At 44.5% G+C, this 19,606-nt stretch overlaps 1 protein-coding gene across 1 annotated transcript in view; it reads right to left on the bottom strand.

The window, feature by feature from the left end:
* The window catches only part of tmem114 (transmembrane protein 114), an 82,828-nt gene that overhangs the window by 59,817 nt on the left and 3,405 nt on the right, over positions 1–19,606 (bottom strand). Inside the window, exon 3 of the mRNA XM_078239876.1 lies at positions 5,489–5,626. Coding sequence (XP_078096002.1) covers positions 5,489–5,626 — 138 coding nt within the window. The remainder of the gene's footprint in view (positions 1–5,488; positions 5,627–19,606) is intronic.

The following is a 19,606-nucleotide window of genomic DNA, read 5'->3' on the forward strand; positions in this document are numbered from 1 at the left end:
ACCGCATGGACTGCAGCAGTTCAAGAAGGCAGCTCACCACCACCTTCTCAAGGGCAATTAGGAATGGGCAATAAATGCTGGCCAGCCAGTGACACCCACATTCCATATATGAATTTGAAAAACACCCATCCCATAAGGATGGATTTAAAGCCTTGCGCAAAGCCTTGAGCCAAATTGGTATTGGATCCCTCTGTGTTCATTGTGCGCAGGCTTTTAGGAAGCTATCCTGATGCAGTCAGCATTTGGTTATGTATACACAGCAGACTTCTTCAGTATTCAGTTATGTATACGCAGCAGACTTCTTCAGTATCCTGGCTCACTGAAGTCAGCATCTGACTGCTCTGAAGCAGAACTCGTGCATGGCCTCACCCTCCTGTGAGTTGGTACCTACTCTATCTTCCGCCTCTGCCATGGCTCCTGCACAACTGTACCCTCCTCTATTCTAGCCTCTAAAATCTAGGCAGTTTCAAGCTCTATGCTGGTGGCTGCAACTGCAAGATCGAATGAAGGATCCTCTTCACCTTTGCTACCTTCTTCCTCCTTCTCTAACTGGAGTGTCCAGAATGAAAAATGGACAAGGGTTGGGTTGTGGTAAGAGGAGAGGCGAAGTTAAGAAATATTGTACTTGCTTCCTCGGCAGCTGGTGAAACAGAAGAGAATAGTTATGCAGAGATCCTCAGCAGGAATCCCTCCATCAATATCATTGGGCAGGATCTCAACAATACCACTTCCCATGATGACCAAATCTCAATCCTCTGAGGGTGAGAACACATGTAAATATAGAATCATAGAATCCCGACAGTGCAGGAAGAGGCCATTCAGCCCATCAAGTCTGCACTGACCACAAACCCACCCAGGCCCTATCCCCTTAATCCCTATTTACCCTTGCTAACCCCCCAACACTAAGAGGCAATTTAGCAAGGCCAGTCAACCTAACTAGCACATGTTTCGGTCTGTGGGAGGAAACCGGAGCACCCGGAGGAAACCCACGCAGACACGGGAAGAATGTGCAAACTCCACACAGACAGTCACCCAAGGCTGGAATTGAACCCGGGTCCCTGGTTGGGTGGCACCCTGGTGCCACCAAACAAATAAACTTGTCATCCTCCAGATCTTTGCTGTTTCCTGCCATTATGCACCTCTTTTTCTTGTAGAGAATAAAGATATGCACCAGTGAGTGTCCCACAATACACTTCAGTGAGGGGTTGTCATAGTTGAACACCTACTAGTGTGTGCAAGCTGTGAATTATGAGTGCAAGGCTTGAAATAGTGCAAGGCTTGAAATAGTGCTAATATTAAGAGGTGGCACAGTGGCACAGTGGTTAGCACTGCTGCCTCACAGTGCCAGGGACCTGGGTTCAATTCTGGCCTCGGTGCACTGTCTGTGTGGAGTTTGCACATTCTCCCTGTGTCCGTGTGGGTTTTCTCCGGATGCTCCGGCTTCCTCCCACACTCCAAAGATGTGCAGGTTAGGTAGATTGGCCATGTTAAATTGCCAAATATGTGGGGTTACAGGGATAGGGCCTGGGTAGGATTATTGCCGGTGCAAACTCGATGGGCCGAATGGCCTCCTTCTGCACTGGAGGGATTCGTTGATTCTACTTACAGCCACAGTGGTACAAGAGGTGCCTGCATCATTTAAGTAGCACTCTCGCCACTCGGGCTATTAGGACCGCCTGCTGGTGTGTGCAGCATGGGCTAATGAGCAGCATGGGGAGTGCTGGCTGCACACATGAATCATTTAAATTCAGGCAGATGGAAGGGCAGCTGGTACAGAAATGAAAATGTCTCTGTGATTTGTCGACAATATTTGGAGAGTATCACTCTGCTCCAATGTGTGACAGGTCTGACCTGGCCATGTCAATATACACTCGAATACAATGGGGAAAACCTTTCAACATGAGTGCTGGAAAACCATTTTGTGTAATCCATATAGAAATGCAGCAAATTACCATTCAGCCATCTAAAAATATCCTGGTCTTCAGTTTCCACTTTTGGCATAATTTTTGCCAAAATGGCATTGGTGATTTTAAAAGAATATAAGATGCCTACAGTGGCCAGTAGTACTGGCTCTGTTCAGGAGCAGAGCTTCAGGTGTCAGGATTAACTCAGCACTGGAAGTTGAGAAAATGCATTTTTACGATATTTAACAGGAGGATAATAACTGAAGAGCTTTCTTACAATTGAGAGATTTCTGATGGTTTTCAATGAGTCTCAGAAGCCTTCTCAACCCATTAGCCAAGGATGAAAGGGCAGGGCAACTAATCAATGAGCAACAATACAGAGATAAAAGCCACAAGGGACAGATTAAGTCTGCAGACGGAGCAGTTCAGCTCCCAAAACCCTTGATGATCAGTGGTGAAGTGAAGGCAGTGCCACATGACAGGAGGGCTCCCTTTGGTCCACTTCATACCATATCCTATGGGTTTATGATGTAGGATGCCTACAAGAGGGTGGAGCCACTTTCATCCACTCGCCCATACCCACTGACCTACATTTTCTCCCAGTCCCTCACAACATTTCCAAGTTAAAATTCTCATCTTTGTCTTTAAATCTCTTCATGGCCTCACCCTTTCCTATTTCTGTAATTTCCTCCTCCAGCACTACAATCATTCAACAACTTTGCAATCCTCCAGTACTGACCTCTTGTCCATCTCCAGCTCCCTCTGTCCCACCATTGGAGGTCACACCTTCGGGTGAAGAGGCCCCAACGTCTGAAATTCCATCCACAAACCTTTTCACCTCTACTTCTCTCTCCTCATTTCAGAATATGCTTAAGGGATGGCACAGTGGTTAGCACTGCTGCCTCACAGCGCCAGGGACCCGGGTTCAATTCCGGCCTCGGGTCACTGTCTGTGTGGTGTTTGCACATTCTCCCCGTGTCTGCATGGGTTTCCTCCAGGTGCCCTGGTTTCCTCCCACAGTCCAAAGATGTGCAGGTTAGGTTGATTGGCCATGCTAAATTGACCCTAGTGACAGGGGGATTAGCAGGGTAAATATGTGGGGTTACAGGAATAGCGCCTGGGTGGGATTGTGGTCGGTGCTGACGTGATGAGCCAAATGGCCTCCTTCTGCCCTGTAGGGATTTTATGATTCGAAGACATTTCTTTGATCAAAATGATAGTCACGTGTCCTAATATCCTTTCTTATCTTGGAGGCAACCTTCATCTTATTATCTCTGTGCTGTTACGAAGGATCATCCAGACTCGAAATGTTGGCTCTATTCTCTCTCCACAGATGCTGTCAGATCTACTGAGAATTTCCAGAATTTTCTGTTTTTGTTTCAGATTCCAGCATCAGTACTTTGCTTTCATATTATTATCCTTTAGTCATGTTACTTGCCACCGTTTTACTACATTAGAGGTGCTAACGGGGCGGCATGGTGGCACAGTGGTTAGCACTGCTGCCTCACAGCACCAGGAACCCGGGTTCGATTCCTGGCCTTGGGTCACTGTCTGTGTGGAATCTGCACGTTCTCCCCGTGACTGCATGGGTTTCCCCCAGATGCTCTGGTTTCCTCCCAAAGTCCGAAAGATGTGCTGGTTAGGTGCATTGACCATGCTAAATTCTCCCTCAGCGTGGCGACTAGAGGAATTTCACAGCAACTTCATTGCAGTGTTAATGTAAGCGTACTTGTGGCTAATAAATAAACTGTACTTTAAATAAATGACTGTTTAAAAATGGCAGATTTCATTTTTTTATGACAATTGGCAGTGGTTTAATGGTCGTCATTAGACATTTAATCTAGATTTTCCTTTTAAATTGAATTCAAATTCCATCATCTGCCATGGTAATGGTCAAACCCAGGTCCCCACAACATTACCTATGCTGTGACAATACCACTATACCGCTGCCTTTCCCCTTAACAAAATGTGTGCCATTTTTATAGCATTTTCACAACTGTTGTGCAAGAGAAACTCCAGAGTAGGTCACCAACTGTGTTTTTGTTTGACTTTGTTATTAAAGCTCCTCCCCCACCCCGCTCCATGACCGGTTTGGAAACAGCCCTCTGCCATTATTTCAACAGCCAATATCAGGGTTTACCAGTGACTTGCCAAGAAGCAGTGGCAGACTTATTACCATACTGAAATTGGACTACTTTAATGAAATTGGGATCCTGATTTAAAATTAAATCATGCTGCAAAAATGTCTTGGGATTTGAAAATTCAGCAGTGAATTAGAGGCTTATCCCAGTTAGTGATTCTTTCAGCGTTCTTTGTTATTCAAGAGCAGCAGGGCTCCTGAGCCTCTCAAGGAAGCCCCCAGCCTCTGACAAATTCACTTTCTAGCCTTGCCTTCAACCCATACCTTTGCATGCCTACCGCTTCCCTGACACTCATGATTGCTGCACACCTTCTTCCCTCCAATCGCTGACCTCCTGGCCACTCCTGATTGCTGACTGGAAGCTCCTGCCCTCTTCCATTCCCTCCCTATTGCCGATCCCAATAACAATCCAATTCTCTCTTGAATGCCTCAATTGAATCTGCCTCCACCACACTCTCAGGCAGTGGTTCAGCGTGGTGGCACAGTGGTTAGCACTGCTGCCTCACAGTGCCGGGGATCCTGGTTCAATTCCAGTCTCGGGTGACTGTCTGTGTGAAGGTCGCATGTTCTCCCCGTGTCTGCGTGGGTTTCCTTCAGGTGCTCCAGTTTCCTCCCACAGTCCAAAGATGTGAGGGTTAGGTTGATTGGTCAAACTAAATTGCCCCCTCGTGTCAGGGGGACTGGCAAGGTAAATACGTGGGGTTACGGGGATAGGACCTGGATTGTTGTTGGTGCAAGCTCGATGGGCCAAACGGCCTCCTTCTGTACTGTAGGATTCTATGATATCAGATTATAGGCACTCGCTGCATGAAAACAAAATTCTCCTGTTGCCTTTGCTTCTTCTGCCAATTACCTTAAATCTGTGGCCTCTTGAAGCAAAGGGGAGGGCCATATCATGGGGAAGACCAAATAATAGTGAAGGTTTTGCTGGGGGTAAAAGTGTCAAGATTGAAGGGGAGGCACTGGCTAAGCAAATTAACATCTACAAGCGCCTGATAGTTAATGAAGCTGAAGGGATGGGCAATTGGGAATTGAAAAATGCAGTTTTCAGAGGCTGAAGCAGAATTTTTTCCCAGAGGCACACAAAAAGGGAATTGGGTTGCAAGGAGCTGGAGGGATGTAAGTGGTGAGGGATGCTATGCAATGGTCAAAGTTACGTTTGTCAGTGGTTGAGACCACAGGAATTGGGAGCCCACTAGAGATGGCGAGGCTGAAAAGGTAGCCATACATATGAGTAGGAGAGCTTAAACAAAGGGAGAGATTTAGGGAGGACAAGAGAGTAATGAGTTCAGAGGAGAGATGGTAAAGGGAGCCAAATGGGGGTGGATAGGATCTGTAATTGCCAAGGATGAGGGCTCACTCTCTGCAGAGACAAAAGGAGGATATCTCAGGGACATTGAAACTAAGGAATGAAAATGAGACTTGATTTTTAAGTTAGTCTTACCTCCAAATAGGAAAAGAGTTCCAGTCAACAGTAGTAAGGCATAGGCTCGTGCTAAGATGCTAATGAATCCAACCATTCCTCCAAAAACCATCAGGATGAGACTGAGCGGAAACAGAATTACAAACGTTCCATGCATATCTGTAAGAAAAGCAAAAATCAAACTATTTTTAACCAGCATAAAAATCCTAAAACAGGATGCGTTTCTTTTAAAATGGGATTATCCAAGCTCTTGTGGATCAGGGCAGAACCTATCAGGGGGCAGGGGGGGGGGTGCGGTAATTTTCCACTCCACTTTCAGGTTGTCGGCTCAGCTGCAGGAATAGGAAATCCCACGGGAGTCCCAAAACGCAGTTTACGCTGGTGGGATTTCTTGTTCCGATTATCCCCGCACCCTGCCAATGATATAACGGGAATTACCAATGTTGAACATCAGGATCCCCGTTTGAATGTATTTAAATATAATTATTGGGCCTCAGCACCATTAGAATAATGCCAGGTCCCCCTGGTGAGCAGGTTAATGCATCACTCAGGGGGAGAGGGCCATGCCCAGGCAGTACCCTGACAATGCCCCCTGGCAATACACCCACACTGCCCCCAGCACTGCCTGGGAAGTGTCAGGGGAGTGCCCGAGCAGTGCCAGGTACTGCCAGGGCCGGGTGCCATGTTGGGGGAGTGGTATTGCCTGGGTGGGTGTTCCGTGTTGAGGGGGTTCTATCTTTTTTTTAAAATCGAAGCACCTTTTTTATACTAAGTCAATCAGAACTCACCCTGACAACATGGCAGCATGGAACCTGCCCTTAACTTTCTTTTACTGAAATCCTAAAAATACAGCAGAGGAAACTACTCTTGGGGCCAACAGCTTCCACACTATTTTTCCCACACGCGCTGTGCCACTCTGCCTAAAAATAAGAGGACTTCACTCTATGGGCAGGATTTTCCAGCCTCACTCATCCCGAAGCTGGAATATCCCTCCCGAGGTCAATGGATCTTTCCATGGTCCGCCCCTCACTCGCTCCGATTCCCGTGGCAGGCAGGACGATAAAATTCTGGCCTGTATCTCCATGAGTATATATCAAGGCAGATTAAAATTTGTTACCTTACTTCCACCAAGCAAGTACATTTGCGATGACATTGTGCCTTTAAGAAATGTATTTTAGTCATGTTTCTGTTCAGGATGTTTCTAGCAGTTCCTTCCATTTTATCAGAGCTATTCTGTCTACAACTGGCATTCTATATTGTTGCTACAGCAGCATATTTGCTTGATATGAACTAATGTTGTTCTGCTGTTCTTGGTGTTCCTCTGGGATTTTGTAGAGTGGGGCTTGATTGGGATGATTAACAGGTATGGTCATATGACTGGGCACAGCTAGACTTGTACAGAGAACTCAAGCTCAGTCTCTTTTTTGGGAGAAGATGAAGTGCCTTTCTTTTTTGTCTCTAAAGTCTGGAGACTGGGAGCTGTCAAAGACGAGGTTTACTTCTCTGAAGGTTTGCTGTTTTGAGGATATATGCTGAAAACTGCTGTCTGGATCTCTGTCCAGAAGTGTTAAAAAGCTTGAAATCCAGCATCACATAAACATCTTTGGTTTCTTTGCCAACTGTTTCTACAGAAGGGGTGTGGAGGGGTGTGGAGGGATATGGTCCAAGTGCAGGTCAGTGGGACTAGGCATAAAATGGTTCGGCACAGACAAGAAGGGCCAAAAGGCCTGTTTCTGAGCTGTAATTTTCTATGGTTCTATGGTTCTAAGGGATTTAGGCCTCTGGGGGATATGCTGAATTGGAACAACAGAGATAGCTAGCTGTTAAGAATTATACTTTGTCGTGCCTAAGTATTTCAATTGGTAACATTATGCTAATTATTTTTGTTATATTCTAACTGTTCTTAAATAAAGTTGGTAAAAGATGCCATGGGGGGGCAGAAAATCTCAGCCTATATGTGCGTTTGTTTATTTCTCTATGCTAATGAATTTGTGATTTCACAATAGTTACTGCCCTTCAGTTTTTTTTTAAATCGCTCAGTAATATGTTTTCCACTTCTAATAAGATACTTGAATATGGAGATGAGAAACTCCTCAGGTCACAGACCACACGCAACAACTGAACCAACAAGACCCGAGGGAAGAGAAATAGTGACTGAGATTGAGAAGGCCAGAATAGACTAGAATCGTTTAACAACTATTGAAGAAAAATGAATGGACAATGAAAGCAGGTGTCAAATATAATCATGAGAATGAAAATCCCATAAAGCAGTTACATAAGGAGCAAAAATGGAAGAATCCCACAAACGAGCAGTAAAAGTAATGAATTGTTGACTTGGAGGAGAGATATGAGTCTGCATTTCAGATCAACGTCCAGTGACTATAACACTGGAGTCAGATCAACATCAGACTCTGCAATGTGTTAAAAAGAAGCATGATGAGATCCTCCCCCACCCACCTGACCTTTAGGAATTTGTATCTCATTATTAGGTATGGCACTGGGTAAAGTGTAACCCAAGTGAGAGACTGTCATCTCTGTCATGAACTTGTGTCAATTGTTTTCTTCAGATACCCATTCATTTTCTTCTTCCTTATTAGCATCACAATTGCAAGAGCCACACAAGGGGCCAGATTTTCCCTGCAGCCTTCAGGACACCCTCTGTTCGACTCAACTGTGGGTTAGATGTGGAGAACAGTCACTGATCTGTGATTGTCCCCAAACTGGCCAATTAGTGGCCAGGGGAACAGCTTGCCCTTCCTATTAAGGCCAGCAGACTCCTGAAGCTGGAGGGCAAACTGGATGCCCCCCAGTTTGGAGGTAGCCACAGGATGTCTTTCAAGGTAAGTGAGAAAGAAGGCACGCAAGATGCAGAAATCCTCTCTCTGACTTATTTTTAAACCTAAGGAAAATAATAAATTATGTAGCCAGGCCATGAGTGTGGCAGGGGAGGGGAGTGGGGGATGGGGGAATTGATTGAGGATTACTGCCAGCCTGGGTGGAGGGATCAGTGTAACATCATGAACTGTGTTACCGTACCAGCACCGTAGCACAGTGGTTAGCGCTGCTGCTTCACAGCGCCGGGGACCCAGGTTCGATTCCCGGCTTGGGTCACTGTCTGTGCGGAGTCTGCACGTTCTCCCCGTGTCTGTGTGGGTTTCCTCCGGGTGCTCCGGTTTCCTCCCACAGTCTGAAACACGTGCTGGTTAGGTGCATTGATCCAAACAGATGCCGGAGTGTGGCAGAATTTCACAGTAACTTCACATGAGGAATTTCACAGTAACTTCATTGCAGTGTTAATGTAAGCCTTACTTGTGACTAATAAATAAACTTTAACTTTAAAAAACATTGCTACAGTGCTGGGGCTGTACCTTGGAAAGTAATGGAACTGGTGAATTTTGATGTCATAAACCAATGTTGGGCACAAATGTGTAAGGATAAAAATTCCACCTCACAAGGCAAGGAAATTCCAGTGGTAAGGCAGAGAGAGTCTGTTATTTGGGGTAGAACCTGGATCTGTCAGATTTTTGTTTCATCTAAGATGTTGAAGAGACCAGGGAAAGGGTGTGTTTATTCTGCTCACCCCAGATAAATTGAACAGATCATTAATTGTGTTTCATATCTCGGGTCATTCCCCTCCTGCTTTCAGCCAGATATGCTTTGGGTAGATACAGTTGGGCTTATGTTTGCTTTGAGCAGGCACAGGTCCAACCCTGAACAAGGTGAAGGCTCCAATAATGCAAAATCAAGGACTGGATTTTCATCACCGATGTGGGAAGCAGGAATCAGGGAAAATTCTCTGCCAAACATACATAATGAGGCTCGGCTGAGAGCCCAGACATTCATTACTCTCATTGAAACAGCTGCGACACACAGAAGATGTTGCTTGATTGACAGTTCTGTGGTCAATTACACAATGTTTAGTTACACAAGGTTAAGCATTTTCAAGGGTTTGTGGCTAATGTTATCGATACTCTAAAGGGTCTAGATGATTGACACTTTTATTGCGCTGTAGTGAAACATTTCTTTCAAAGCATAGTGGAAAGTAATGAACAAATTACTTTGCAAAGCTTTTTAATAAAACACATCCTACTGCTGCTATGGTTCTATACAATATACAGTGGGTCAATAAACATGGAAGTGCAGTTGCTTAGTATGCTGGGTATGAGGGTGGGTGGAAAGGCATAGCTTGGTAAAAGGGGAACTGAGGTGCCACAGGGCTGGGTGGATGGAAGGGCATTGCAGGTATGAGGAATCATCAGTGGGTAGAGAGGCCATGAGGGGATGGGTGGAGTCCTGACATTGACAAAGGGAGCATTAGGTTGACCCTTTGATCTCACCATTTTAAAGGTTCCCTCCTGCAGACTAAGGTTCATAATTCTTGGTGGGGATGGTGGAGGAGTTACGTGAACCATGACTCCTTTAAAAACCTGGCCTGAATCATGAAAAGTATGAAGGAGTAGGATGTGCCCAGCCCTGCAATTGAGCTGGCCTAGTCTAGAGTGTCAGGAGTGGAGGCTGATGACACAAACCAGCCCATTCCGTTTCTGGCCATTCCCAAAAATTAGACACCCAGGAATGGGGTCAGAAACCCAGGAGGTGGGACCTACTCACCATTTTTAAGGGGCTCCCTAGTCATCCAACTTGGTGAAAATCCAGACTCAAATGTTGAAACATAGACCTGCAGTTACTGGGAAAATATTTTTTTTTTTAATTCTTCAATTTTATCAATTGGTTCCTGATGGACTTCCAGCCTCTACTCCCTCCCACTACATCTTTGGGATATGACCTCCGTTACAACACCAAAGATTCAAGGGCCAACACCAAATAATTTAATCCTTGTCCCATCCATTGTACATACTCTACAGCAACAGCAGCATTTAAATGTTGGGTGGAATTTTCCCGTCCTGCCCACCATGGGAATGGTAGCGGGCGGCACATGGACCATGCAAAAGTCCTTTGACCTCGGGCAGGATTTTCTGTCTGTGGGGCGAGCATGGCCGGAAAATCCCGCCCATTGTCCTTATAATGTTACAATGAACCCCTATGCATGAGATGGGAGAGGTTTTTTCTCACACTTTGACCATGTGTACTTTTATTCTGATGTTACAGTCATGAACATGGCATCACTCAGAAACTTGCGTGAATGTTTCAGGAGCTGAGATATCTTTTTGAGGAGATTACTATCGACATAATTCAGATGATCTTTCAAAGGAAAATGGTTAAGACATGGAATTTAATTTGACTTCTTATCAAAACTTAAATGAAGTTGGATTTGCCAGTGGACCTCAGTAGGAATTTCATCAGAAGCTGCTTTGTTGGTTCACTATGGACGAGCTGCAGCCCTCTTGCGGTTCGAGAGCATCCTACTCCAGTGTCAACCCACCAGCTATGTTTAACTGGATCTCAAGGCCAGTAAATGGCCAATCCTACAAAAACTGTATCAGAAAATCCATCTCTAAAACAATGGCCGAGGTTTACCGGCACGCCAGCCCTGGAATCGGGGCATGCAAGGCTCGCAGAACAACATTCTCCATTGCCCTCGGGTAGGCGAGGTGGTAAGATTCTGGCAAATGATTTTCCATCTGTAATAACCCTAACCAAAAATACACCAGAATACACAAAGATCAGGGGAAATCAGCTCTGCTTAATTATGGGAAGCTGGTGGCGATAGGGATTTGAGTCAGGCCACCCAAGCACATTTTACACAGTAACCGATTCAGGCAGGGGGAGACCTTCAGTCCATCAAGTCCACCTATCAACAGTATTCCCCAAGTGCATTTCTAATAATCTTGACAAGAATCTATCTATTTCCATCTTGAGGCCCACTAAGGTCTCTTGCTCGACAACCTGTCCTGATAACCTGTTCCACTCTTGGTTTAAAAGGAAGTTCCTTCCATGTTTGCTACTTCGTTTTGACATTCTTAATTGGTAAAAGTGAACCTTTGGAGAGATCATAGAATCCCTACAGTGCCATTCGGCCCATCGAGCCTGTACCAACAACAATCCCACCAAGGCGCTGTCCCGGTAACCCCACATATTTACCTGACTAATCCCCTTGACACGAAGGCTCAATTTAGCATGGCCAATCAACCTAACCCACACATCTCTGAACTGTGGGAGGAAACCGGAGCATCTGGAGGACACACACTGACACAGGGAGAATGTGCAAACTCCACACAGACAGTCACCCAAGGCCAGAATTGAACTCGGGTCCCTGGCGCTCTGAGGCCACTGTGACATCATGCCACCCACAGATCTGCATTGGTGGAGTTTGTGATGTAATTAGCAATTGAACAATCTGTAAGCTTCTATGCACCTTTAAAACTATAAGCCAGCCTGGACCATTCAGCAACAAACTTGAAGACAATTGAGTGAGAGAGAAACAGTTCTTGCCTATTTTATTCTACTGTCAAATAACTTCTCCGCAATATTTTTATTACATTTGTATAGAATCTAAGCAATTAACTACCCACATTATCTTATTTTTTGGGATGCATAGGGGAATAGTTATTGCCCATTCCTAGTTAGCCTGAGATAACTGATGGCTTTGCTAGGCCACGTCAGAAGGTAGGTCAGAGGTAAATGGTGAGGCACTGGAGTCACATGGTAGGTTTCCTTCCCCAAAGGAAATTACTGAATGAGATAGGTTTTTCCCACATTATGACAGCTTCTTGGTTGCATTAGTACTGATACCAGTTCACATTTATTTGCACTGAACTCGAATTCTCAAACTGCCACCATTAATGGTTCCTCCCACAGTCTGAAAGACATGCTGGTTAGGTGCAGTGGCCATGCTAAATTCTCCCTCAGTGCCCGATCAGGCACCAGAGTGTGGCGACTAAGGGATTTTCACAGTAACTTCATTGTTTTACTTGTGAAACTAATAAATAAACTTTAAATATGTGCAAGACATGTTGTTTGAAGGTAATTTACTTTTTTTCCTCTTATGCAGGCACTGCCTCCAACTTGACCCCTGTGCCCCTTCCCTTTCCCCTTGCCCCTTCGTTGCTGCTGCACCGTCTCTGCAGACCAGCTATGGTCTTCTCCACAGCAGGCTGTTGCTGCTGCTGATTCTTTTGTGCAGAGTACAGGGTTAACTCTAATAACAGCTACTGAGCAGGTGCATAAGGAGCTGTGGCATCACAATGTCTCTCATAGATAGAAGATGAGTAAGAAGCACATTGAAGAGGAGCTATAGCCAACTCCTGGTGTTTTGTAACCTTGTATGGAGTTAGTTACACATATAAAAGAGTTTTGAAGGAATGACCATTGCCTCCAGCAAGATCTCCTCCAGAGGAAGAAAATCAATATCTCTTGAAATAACCCAACAATAACGGCTTTGCAGCTCATCAAAGGTTCCTTATAAGACCATAAGATATAGGAGCAGAATTAGGCCATTCAGCCCATCGAGTCTGCTCTGCCATTCGATCATGGCTGATACGATTCTTATCCACATTCTCCTGCCTTCTTCCCATAACCCTTGATCCCCTTATTGATCAAGAACCTATCTATCTCTCTTCCAAAGTGCAGCACCTCATACTTGCCCCGGTAAAACTCCATCTGCCAATTCTCCGCCTGTATCTGTAGGTGATATAAATCCCGCTGTATCCTTTGACAACCTTCTACACGATCCACAACTCAACCTATCTTTGTGTCGTCTGCAAACATACTAACCCACCCATCTCAGTCTTTATCTAAATCATTCATCTATATCAGAAGCAGCAGAGTTTCAGTGGCGATACCTGTGGAACACCACTAGTGACAGGCCTCCAGGCAGAGAAGGACCCTTCCACCACAACTCTCTCACCACCATGGGAAAACCAATTCTGAATCCAAGCTGCCAAGTCACCATGTATCCCATGCATCTAAACTTTCTGGATGCGCCTACCAGGAGGGAAATTGTCAAAAGCCTTAAGGCAGGCTGCCATCGTGATCTTGAATTCCAATCTTTCCAAGGTCCCCAAATTAGTCTCTCAGCACAAAAGTTCTCAAAGAAAAAACATTTTCATTGATTGTAACAACCCTCCCAAGCTCAAATCTGCATGTCCTTTCCTGTCTAAACTTCCTCCAAAGATTCAAAAGAAGTGTGAGGTTTATGAAGGGTTAAATTAATCCATAGCCCTCCACATCCATAAGCCATTGCCTACACCAGAAGGACTGTAGTAATTCAAGAAAGCAGTTCACCATCATCTTCTCAAGGACAATTAGGGATGGTCAGAAAATACTGCCCTTGCCAGCAAGGCACGCATCCCATGAAAGAATGTTTTTAAAATGTTTCTTTATCCTAACTTGTACCAGTCCCTTTCAACTTGTTCATAAGGTGTGAACACCATCACTTGATTTCAGTAGGTTTCTGTTTCTTCCCCGTTACAACCAGATCATTGTACGTCACATATATGATGAATACAGATGAAGCTGGCTGAAAGGTTGGGGTAAAGAATATTCATGTCAGTGTGGGGTGCCTTGGGGCTCAATGCTAGGCCCATGCATGGCTGTTTAGAAATTGCAGGCATGACTTAAATTTTGAAATTCAATGCAAATGGGTCAGATTTACAAATGATACTAAACTGGAAGGAGCAGTAGAATTGGAAACTACGAAATGAACTGAACGAGATACGTAGATGGGAAGAACAATGACAGATAAAATTTAGTATAAATATATAATATAATAGAAAGTATAAAGTGCTACATGTGACTATTTTGTGTTAATCAAGATGATGGATGTAGTGGTGGGATATAGAACAGATCAATTTTGCCATTCATGCCAGTGTTGCATTGTCCCAGATTAGGTGCAGATAGAACCATAGAATCCCTACAGTGCAGAAAGAGGCTCATCAAGTCTGCACCAACTCTCCAAACTGCCAAACTGCCAACTCTCCAAAACAGCCTCCCCTCTACCCTATCCCTGTAACCCTACACATTTACAATGGCTAATCCCTCCAATCTACACATTTGTGGACACTAAGAGGGAATTAAACATGGCCAATCCACCTAACCTGCACATCTTTGGACTGTGGGAGGAAACTGGAATACCCGGAGGAAACCCACGCAGGCACGGGGAGAATGTGCAAACTCCACACAGTCACTGAAGGTCGGTATCAAACCTGGGTCCCTGGCACTGTGAGGCAGCAGTGCTAACCATTGTGCCACCGTGCCATTCAGATGCAGAGTGACATTGCTTTGATTCAGCCCTGGCAATCTCATTTTTAGAGGAGTTCCGGAACACAGCTCTCACAGTGAATAAATTTGTGCTGAATAGTGGGAAGTTATACATTATTTATCCACAGCTGCTAAACTCTGGGTTAAGGTCATTCAATTACTTTCAGTCGGTGACCTTGCATACTCTTGTATCCTTTAACTATCTGTTATCACAGAGTTAATGTCTAAGTTTATGGTTTGATGTCTCCTTCCATTCAGAAAATTCCTTTATATCTCCTTCCACTTTTTACCTTGCTAAGAAAACATAACTTAGATTATTTCATTTGTTCTCACAGCCCAGCAATCGAATGCAACACTTACCTTGATTCCTTGAATGGGTTAAAGTTTGAAATTTATTGATCATTTCTTATGGTCTTATTAGTGTCACAAGTCGGCTTACATTAACACTGCAATGAAGTTACTGTGAAAGTCCCCTAATCGCCACACTCCGGCGCCTGTTCAGGTACACTGAGGGAGAATTTAGCATGGCCAATGCACCTAACCAGCACGTCTTCCGGACTGTGGGAGGAAACCGAAGCACCCACGTAGACACGGGGAGAACGTGCAGGCTCCGCATAGACAGTGACCCAAGCCGAGGATCGAACCCGGGTCCCTGGTGCTGTGAGACAGAAGTGCTAACCACTGTGCCACCATGGGTCTAGAATGGTCTAAATGTTGTCATAATTTTGTCCAACATGATTTGCAACATTCATGGCAATTATACTGGTTCAGATCTGTAAATTCATTTTGTGTGTACACACACTTGCCACTTGCCAACAGCTGCAGTGAGCAATGCAAGAAAGAAAATTTAGTTTGACATTTCAGATATTTGATTCCAAAATGCCAGGTTTTGAAGATTTCTTTGTATTCCCCTTCTGCCCTTTCAATCAACAGTCTCCCACATTATTCTATGTACAGTGATACCAAGGTTCTGTTCTTCAGAGCTGTCTATCGCATTACATATAAATATTTACGAGGTATTATTGGTCATGGTACAGTCACAGGTTGCTCTGTGATTCACTATTTGGATAAAAGATGAAAAGTAAAATCCAGTTCTTGCTTCACAGCAATCTGTGAATCATAACAATGTTGAGGCTGGCTGGGAAACAGAAAATATGCTACTTACTCTGACACTAAGAAGAAGTATGAATTTCCATCATTCTCATGTCCTATATGTTTTGTTGAATATATATTACTTTACATAACGATGACTACTGCATCCCAAAGCAATTGACTTACTGTGTTTCAGCATCAGGTATTTCAATTCTGTGCCAACGTGTATTCATGTGGCACTTTAATTTGAGCTCACTTGAATAGGAATTACTCGTCAAGGTCATTCCTCACTTATAACCGAACTTCAAATGATTTCATCATTACTATGAGGCATGTTATTCATCATTCTGGTCATGTCAATGTTTTATGTCACTTTCATTTTACTCAGTGAGATATCACTCAATGAGTGGAACTTTACAAAGCCTTACACCACTTCGCACGCAGTGGGTGACCTATCAGAAATTCACAGATGCCTTACCTATAACCCCGCAATCCTACACATTTACAATGGCTAATCCCCCCCACCTACACATTTGTGGGCATTAAGGGGCAATTTAACATGGCCAACCCACCTAACCCACGCATCTTTGGACTGTGGGAGGAAACCGAAACATGCAGAAGAAACCCACGCAGGTACGGGGAGAATGTGCAAGCTCCACACAGACAGTGACCCAAGGCCGGAACTGAACCCGGATCCCTGGCGCTGTGGTGCAGCAGTGCTAACCACTGTGGCACCGTGCTGCCCTTAATATGTTAATGAAGGCCAAGGGGTTTACACTCACAATGCACTTGTGGGAAATTAGTCTGAGAGATTTAAGGTGTAGTTGTTGCCCAATTTGACACCAGAGGAAATTAAGAAGTTCTCAGCATAAAGAATGTGAAGAATTAGAGATAACTCTATGGGGTAAAGGGATCAAGCAATATGGCGGAAAGGGGAGATCAGGATATTGAATTTGATGATCAGCCATGTTAAAAATAATTGGTGGAGCAGGCTCGAAGGGCCGAATCGCCTACTTCTGCTTCCAGTTTCTATGTTTCTATGAGTATCAATCATGATTATTGTGGTGAGATTAGCTTAGTATAAACAGTTTTGGACTTGCCTCTGTCAGGTTCCCATGATTTAAGACCACCTGAAGATTCTGTGAGCATTTCTCAGGAACAGGTACAGCAACATCAGAAGATGAAGCAATGGCAAAAGGTGGAGCAAAGGAGGGTCTGGCCATCAAGGAGGATTTGATTTGATTTATTATTGCCACATGTATTAGTATTTAGGGGTGGCACAGTGGCAAGCACTGCTGCCTCACAGCACCAGGGACCCGGGTTCATTTCCAGCTTGGGCCACTGTCTGTGTGGAGTTTGCACATTTTCCCCTGTCTTTGTGTGGGTTTCCTCCAGGTGCTCCGGTTTCTTCCCACAGTCCAAAGGTGTGCGGATCAGGTTGGTTGGAAATGCTGAACTGCCACTTCGTGTCAGGGGGACTAGCAGGGTAAATGCGTAGGGCTATGGGGATAGAGGCTGGGTGGGATTGTGGTCTGTGCAGCCTCAATGGGCAAATGTCCTTCTTCTGCACTGTAGGGATTCTATATAGTGAAAAGTATTGTTTCTTGCGCACTATACAGGCAAAGCATACCGTTCATAGAGAAGGAAAGGAGTGCAGAATGTATTGTTACAGTCATAACTAGGGCATAGAGAAAGATCGACTTAGTGGGAGGTAGGTCCATTCAAAAGTCTGATGGCAGCAGGAAGAAGCTGTTCTTGAGTCATTTGGTACGTGACTTCAGACTTTTGTATCTTTATCCCGATGGAAGAAGGTGGAAGAGAGTATGTCCGAGGTGTATGGGGTCCTTAATTATGCTGGCTGTTTTCCCGAGGCAGCGGGAAGTGTAGACAGAGTCAATGGTTGGGAGGCTGGTTTGCATTATGGATTGGGCTACATTCACGACCTTTTGTAGTTTCTTGCAGTCTTGGGCAGAGCAGGAGCCATACCATACTGGCTGTGATACAACCAGAAAGAATGCTTTCTATGGTGCACCTGTAAAGGTTGGTGAGAGTTGTAGCTGACATGCTAAATTTCCTTAGTCTTCTGAGAAAGTAGAGGCGTTGGTGGACTTTCTTAACTATAGTGTCGGCATGGGGGGACCAGGACAGGTTGTTGGTGATCTGGACACCTAAAAACTTGAAGCTCTCGACCATTTCTACTTCGTCCCCATTGATGTGGACAGGGGCATGTTCTCCACATCACTTCCTGAAGTCGATGACAATCTCCTTCGTTTTGTTGACATTGAGGGAGAGATTATTGTCGTCGCACCAGTTCACCAGATTCTCTATCTCATTCCTGTACTCCATCATGTCATTGGGATCAAAACCATTACGGTGGTGTCATCAGCAAACTTGAAAATCGAGATGGAGGGGAATTTGGCCACACAGTCATAGGTGTATAAGGAGTATAGTCAGGGGCTGAGGACACAGCCTTGTGGGGCACCAGTGTTGAGGATGATCGTGGAGGAGGTGTTGTTGCCTATCCTTACTGATTGTGGTCTGTGGGTTAGGAAGTTCAGGATCCAATCACAGAGGGCGGAGCCGAGGCCCAGGCCACTGAGATGTACCCCACAGAATAGCAAAGAAACGAAAGGGTCCCATGAGAACCTTAGTGAGGAAACCTTTGTGTATTAGAAGACTCCACTTCACCAAGTAGGCATTAAGAGAGCTCTGTCACCTGCTGCATGAAAACCTGCAACCAGTCAAACTTCATGGCACATCAGGCATTCATGAGGATTCCCTGCAAATAAGTCAGGTTGCATAATGGCTAAGAGAGCACAAAGTGGTTTTTGAGCAAGGAGGACCAAATGAGAAAATTAGTCTTCACAAGGGTGAAGTCAAAATAAAGGGCAAAGTACAACTGACATTTTGCAAGGCTAGGCCAGTACCTTGTGCACAGTTAGCAGTAAGTCAGCATCAGAACAGAATAGAAAGAAATATTCCAGCTCAAGAAAGCTTTGGGAATGAATGGGTCAATGTATTTGAAGTGGAAGGTAAAGAGTATCTTATTTTGTTCAATAACTATAGAAAGCAGATAAATGTTGAATCTATCCCAACACCACAAGTGCTGAAACTATTGAGGTCTCAGGGTGTTGCTTTGCAATTTATGGGTTCCCAGAGGTGCCGGTGTCAAATATAGTCTGCAGGTTACATCAGGAGAGTTTAAAATATTTCCGCGCAAGAATAGCATCAAACAGACTCTAATACCACCATATCATTCAGCATACAATAATGCCACAGATTGTGAATAGGTCTTTGCAGATGAATTTGCTGATTGCAGTAATTTCCGTGTTTCTCTTCAACAAGACAACTTATTTTTTCTTACAGGATAGCGCCTTACGAGTTACTCCTCAGACGGGGGTTTATTTACTTAAATCAAAGCAAAATACTGTGGATGCTGAAAATCTCTAACAATAATTAAAATCTAAAGGAATGAGATTCCATGCTTGTAAAGGTTAAGTTTAATCCACAAAGAGCTTGTTTGACAGTAATTAAGACTTGTTATGATGTCAAAAATTTACTCAATGGAATAAACAAGCACTAACCTTTTCTGGCGAGTTTAGTATGTATGTATCACATCTGTAGAGCAACGTCCTGCCCACTTATGTATTGCAAATCCAAGTCACAGTACAATACTCTTACTGCAAAGCTTCTGGAGAAGGATAGACTGAGCAGCAACTTCCTGACTTCCACATTTTGCTGCCAATGTGCAATTGCTGATAGTTTTTGTCGAATTTGCACTTAACAATGGTAAGTGCTGTTAGCCTCACCATCAGTTCTACAGCACAATCCAGTCCAACATTTTTTATTAAGTCAACTTGGCAGTCAAATCAAGTCGTCTTATAGTCC

Source organism: Mustelus asterias, chromosome 23 (genome assembly GCF_964213995.1).
Source record: "Mustelus asterias chromosome 23, sMusAst1.hap1.1, whole genome shotgun sequence".
Classification (NCBI taxonomy): Eukaryota; Metazoa; Chordata; class Chondrichthyes; order Carcharhiniformes; family Triakidae; genus Mustelus; species Mustelus asterias.